Source organism: Fundulus heteroclitus, chromosome 6 (genome assembly GCF_011125445.2).
Source record: "Fundulus heteroclitus isolate FHET01 chromosome 6, MU-UCD_Fhet_4.1, whole genome shotgun sequence".
In the NCBI taxonomy this organism is placed as follows: Eukaryota; Metazoa; Chordata; class Actinopteri; order Cyprinodontiformes; family Fundulidae; genus Fundulus; species Fundulus heteroclitus.
Genome location: NC_046366.1, coordinates 510,237 through 515,549, shown reverse-complemented (window position 1 = coordinate 515,549; position 5,313 = coordinate 510,237). Strand labels below are relative to the sequence as shown.

The 5,313-nt window shown below is 39.4% G+C and overlaps 1 protein-coding gene across 3 annotated transcripts in view; it reads left to right on the top strand.

Annotated features, from left to right (window-relative positions):
* The window catches only part of agla (amylo-alpha-1, 6-glucosidase, 4-alpha-glucanotransferase a), a 158,049-nt gene extending 155,080 nt beyond the window's left edge, over nt 1-2,969 (top strand). For all 3 annotated transcript variants that reach the window (XM_036137806.1, XM_036137805.1, XM_036137808.1), the window contains 6 exons: nt 1-187; nt 275-372; nt 580-667; nt 752-885; nt 1,001-1,133; nt 1,618-2,969. The exon at nt 1-187 is cut by the window's left edge and continues 16 nt beyond it. In XM_036137806.1, coding sequence (XP_035993699.1) covers nt 1-187; nt 275-372; nt 580-667; nt 752-885; nt 1,001-1,118 — 625 coding nt within the window. In that variant the 3' untranslated portion in view covers nt 1,119-1,133; nt 1,618-2,969. The remainder of the gene's footprint in view (nt 188-274; nt 373-579; nt 668-751; nt 886-1,000; nt 1,134-1,617) is intronic.
* Nucleotides 2,970-5,313: the final 2,344 nt, after the last annotated feature.

The window sequence follows — 5,313 nt, the reverse complement described above, 5'->3', positions numbered from 1 at the left end:
TGAGTGGAACCAGCAAATCCAGCAATCCTTTGAAGCTGCATTCTGGGTTTCTGGGGACCCCCACGACCCTAATGAGAAGAACCCTGATTTGGTGCATAAAAAAGGCATTTATAAAGATAGTTATGGAGCTTCCAGTCCATGGTGTGACTACCAGTTGAGGCCCAACTTTACCATTGCAATGGTGGTGGTAAGCAAATAACAGCATTCATCTACCACTTTAGTTTGTAAAATACCTTTTATAAGTAAATAAAGATTTGCTATGTTTCTTTGACAGGCTCCAGAGCTGTTCACGTTAGAAAGAGCCTGGAAGGCTTTGGAAATAGCTGAGAAGAAACTTCTGGGACACTTGGGAATGAAAACTCTTGACCCAGAGTAAAGCTTCTTCTTATACTCAAAGATCTGCTTAATGTTCCTGCTTATTATTTAAACGTTGATGTCATTGTAAAGCTACTGGATTAATTAAAAATTTCAAATGTAGATTTGGAACTTTGTATGAAAGTACTATTTCTTTATATTGATTTCTGGTTTTACCAATGATTCTGTTAGATATGGCATTTGAGATTCTCTGTGTTTTCTTAGTGACATGGTCTACTGCGGTGTTTATGATAATGCACTGGATAATGACAACTACAACCTGGCAAAGGGCTTTAACTACCACCAAGGACCTGTAAGTAACACAAACATCCTGCTGCTGGTGTGTTAGGGAATGACTAAAACAGTCCAACACTTTGAACTACATCTTTGTTTACAGGAGTGGCTGTGGCCTGTTGGGTACTTTCTCCGTGCTAAACTCTTCTTTGCCAAGATGCTGGGGGAGGAGACCTACTCCAAGACCATCACACTGGTGAAAAATGTGCTGTCCCGACATTATACCCACTTGGAAAGGTAGGAGTTTTAGATTTCCATGTACAGTTTTATTTATTCTAATTTAATGTTATTTACCTTTCCTCATAATCTAAGTGGTTTTTATCATTAGTTTTCTAATCCTCTGCACATTCAGGTCTCTGTGGAAGGGCTTACCAGAGCTGACCAATGAGAACGGCCAGCACTGTCCCTTCAGCTGTGAGACCCAGGCCTGGTCTCTGGCCACTGTCCTGGAGGTGCTGTATGATCTGTAAAGGTCCCTTGAAGCTGTAAGCCACTTCCCTCCTCTGACATCATAGTGCTTTCTTGTAGTAGTGATACATAATCCAAGAAACAAAAAGAATCGTTGTTGTATGGTGACTAGGTTGGTGAGTGAAAGCATTTTAAGATGGAGCCTTTTTCCACTCTGAATATCCCGTTTATGGCATCACGTTTATGCCAACTTGATCCAGATGATTTCTTGAAAAACAAAAGTTTAAATTTGATGAAGAAAAAGACTTGTTGAAGCTCCAGAGTGCAATATGCTACACATTCTCTGTGGTGTTGGTCCCAATTGAACCCTTACTAGTTCTACAGTTGGGACGATCTGTCTCTACGTTTAATTCAAAGCAGTTTTTTTACTAGCTTTCATGATAATGTAAATTTTGAAATAAATAACACGGAAGATCATCTGGGCAGGATTATTACACTTTAATGAAGCAAATATTTCAAGTCTGATTTATACATTTTTTTTATTTTGTACATCTTCTGCAGCTCTGCTACAGATGGGTGGTATGAACAGAGAAGCCTTTCTGTATCATGAAGAACACAAGCAAGCGTTGCAGACTATGTTCATCCTTAGAAACACTGCTGGTGCTTTTTTAGTGTTGTTAAAAGGTCTGTTTCCAACTATGATCAGGCTTTAGTGCTTCAGTGTTTTTGTTTTTTTTCTCCTGAATTTATGCGTTTGTTACATATTCATAACAATACTGATCCGAGTTCAGACCTGCACAGGTACCAGGCTGTTTATGATGTTATTAAAACACAAGCCAGCACTGTTAATTAAACAGTGTGAAACAGGGTACACTTAGGTAATGCATGCTGATGTTTAGTCTTCTTCTTACTTGCTAATAGAAGCTGTATTATTTGTCTAATGTTTGTGTATTTTGGTAACAAATTTGAACAAATTAAGTTAAAAGGTAAGTAACAGATTAGCAAAACAGATATATACCTGCAATCTATTCTTTTCAGCCTTCCTGTTGTAATAAAATCAAATTTTGCTGTGATTCTATTGTTAAATGCCCCAGCGGAAAGCTTAACCTGGAAGGCAAATGTTCTCCACACGTTCCTCCTCACTGAGACATTGTTTTAAAGCAGCATCAGCCATTATGGTGTTAACGTTTAGGAACTTTTACACACTCTTGTGCTGTTGTCTAGCAACATAGTCTGTGCTAATATAATATATAGTGGTGATTTATTGAAAACTGACCACTGGTATTTCAAAACGCTGTTTCACCACTGAAAAAAATTTACTCAAATTAAAGGTTGTATTTTTTCAAAAAGGTTTTTGTGTGAGTTTGCACTGCTGCAATAACAAGGCCAGAAGTGTAGTTTGACACCTTCATCTAAGATATTTCCGCATTTTCTTGCTCTACTGTAGAATTCTGTGAATAACACCTTGTTGCTGTGCAGCAGCAGCAGTAAACAGAGTTGCTCCAAGATATTGGAATTTGTAGTTTACAAGTAGATCACTGGACCATTGTTTTCGCTATGTGAGGTAGCCAGCTCTTGTCCTGAGGCCTTTAAATAACTGCAATTCTGTTTCCTGCCAAATACGTCTTCCATTTCACTGCAGCTTTACTAACAGTGTATCAATATCATTACTGTTTCTTAAAAAGCTGTTGTATTTTTTCAGTTGTCTTTCCCTAAAATCCCATGCTAAGGTACAGTCTAACCTTTTGTCCTACAACAACACATTTAAACCACGTCATGTGATCTCAGACTTTTTGTTTTTATGGACAGCTGCTGAATGCTATGGAAGCAGTGTTGCAGCTTACATATGTCGTACCATGTAAACTGTCTTTAAACTATAGAGATATGCTGAATAAACTGTAACATGACGAATATGTGTGTTTGTGTGTGTGTGTGTGTATTCATATTTGCTATTGATCTTTTTTGTCAGAGCTAATGAAACAGTGATGGTAAAGTAATTTACACGAAAGATGACACAAGTTTGAATGTAAAGTACATCTGCAAGAACCACTGGCCAAAGTGGTTTACGTGAAAAAAAAAACCCATCAATATAGAGGGTGGGGGTGGTGGTAGAAAGTGTTTCACAGCACTGATGCAACTGATAATGGATGTAGAAATTTAAAGGGTTGTTCAGCTACACTACTGTGAAACATTTTCAGTCACCATGCAAATAATCAAAATCAGATCTTGATACACTTGTACTTGGTGCAAGTGTATAAAGTCAAGCACGTACTGTAGGAATGCAGACTGTTTCTACAAACATTTGTGAAAGAATGTGGCAGGTGGTTAAGGTTTTGTGAAAGCAATGGTATTTGCAATCTGCCATGTTTTTCTAAAGTAATCACATACACTGAAATTTCTCACATTTGTGACATTACAAGCAGAAACTTCAATACCAATACCTTAGTAGTAGAAGAAAGGATTGTGTTTTGCACCCTAAATCTAAAATCACTTCTTTGGTAATCAGTCTGGTGGTGCAGATCCGAAGCCCCAAGGTTGTGGCTTCAGCCACATTCTCTATCTACGGTAATATTAAACTTGGCTCCTCCATTCATTCCACCATCACTAGTCCAGTTTGCCAATGACCCCATTGTTGAAGGTCTGATTTGTATTCACATTAAGTGAGCCTAAAGAAAGTAGGTCCAGCACTTGGTGCCAGAAAAATTATCTGAACCCCAACATCTTAAACATGAAAGATGGACTTCGGGAAATCTAAGCACTCCTTTCACACACCCCTCTTGATACACGGTGAGGAAGATGAGAAAGTTAAGTTCCTGGGTGTTCACATCTCTGATGACCTGATCTTTTAACACATCTCTCACCAGGCAGGGAATGTCCAACAAAGACTACTTCCATAGGAAGTTATTGCACATTCACCTCCTTCGACAACTGCTCACAACCATCTACACATCAATCTACAGATCCTGGTGTATTGCCGCACCGTGTGGTTATACAGCTGTTATTGGGAGAACAGGAAGAAACTGCAGCAGGTGATGACTCCTGACTTGTGCTCCAGTGGGTGATGAGTCAAACCGCAAGTACTGGTCTATGGGGGTGGATTTGCAGTAAACATCAGTTTATAACTGTCCTTCATCTAAGACAAACTTCACAGTCCAGGAAGAAAAACTGCCCAGCATTAAACAGATGTGGTGGCCTCTGAGTCCAGTTGTCCCTGACTTATTGCGGGCGTTACTCGGGCCCCTGGGAACAATAAGGGGCCATCGGTTGGTAGCCTGATGGTCCTCTACTGAATGTGAGCAAGCAATGTTGATGGTGGGAGAAAAAGGTCTTTACTTTTCAATCACTGCTGCAGAGTTGAATACTACTAGTATTGTTTTTCTCTTACTGGGACCTGGGAAATTTCCAGCAGTTCCTAAAGGGTGAGAAACTGTGGTGTGACATCTTGCATACAACACTTGTATTTAATGGATGGACTAGTTTTGTCCAGGTAGAACAGAATGGAGGACTTTAGACTGGACCACACTTTTCCTGTATCCCACTGGTGTTCTCCATATAAGAAGAAAATTAATGCTGACTGAAAATTACTGATCTCTCTCTTGGTAATTAAAGAAAGCAATGGGAAAGTTTTTTGCTTGCTAATATTTGGCAACTGATTTATTTTTTTTCCTGGGACATCAACATCCTGAAATCACTGTGTATCCTTGGAGCACCTTCCTAGTCTCAACCCCAACTGCATTTTAGGGAAAGGAGGACTTCTGGACTTTGAGGTACCTTGAGGATCAGCAGAAGATCCAGCACGGACACAACTTTCCGAGACAGTACGGAAAAATCTCAGTCTATATATTTCAAGCCTGCTGATCTAAATTTGAACACACAATAGAAATAAAGTAGATGGGAGTTCTAATTTAAAGGTGCATTGCGCAAGTTCCAGAGTTTTTTGCACTAACTTCTCCCCCTCTGGCAACAAGCTGAAATGACACCAGTGTTGTGCATGGGAAAAAAGGAAAAGTATTATTGCTGCCACTGCACAGGTCTTTTGTCTAGAGGCGTAATGTCTTCTGAGGTAAGAAAGTTGTAAATATTGAAATTCCCAGCACACATTGAACGTTCAGACGTTTGTTGAATGTACCCATCAATGTTTGCTGAATGTCATAAGCAGAGGTTCGGCAAAAATGACAGAAGTGATCAAGAATCTTTATGTAAGCATAATGACATTTTGGTGAGAGTCTGTCTGAGAAACTACACAGCGACAAGGCA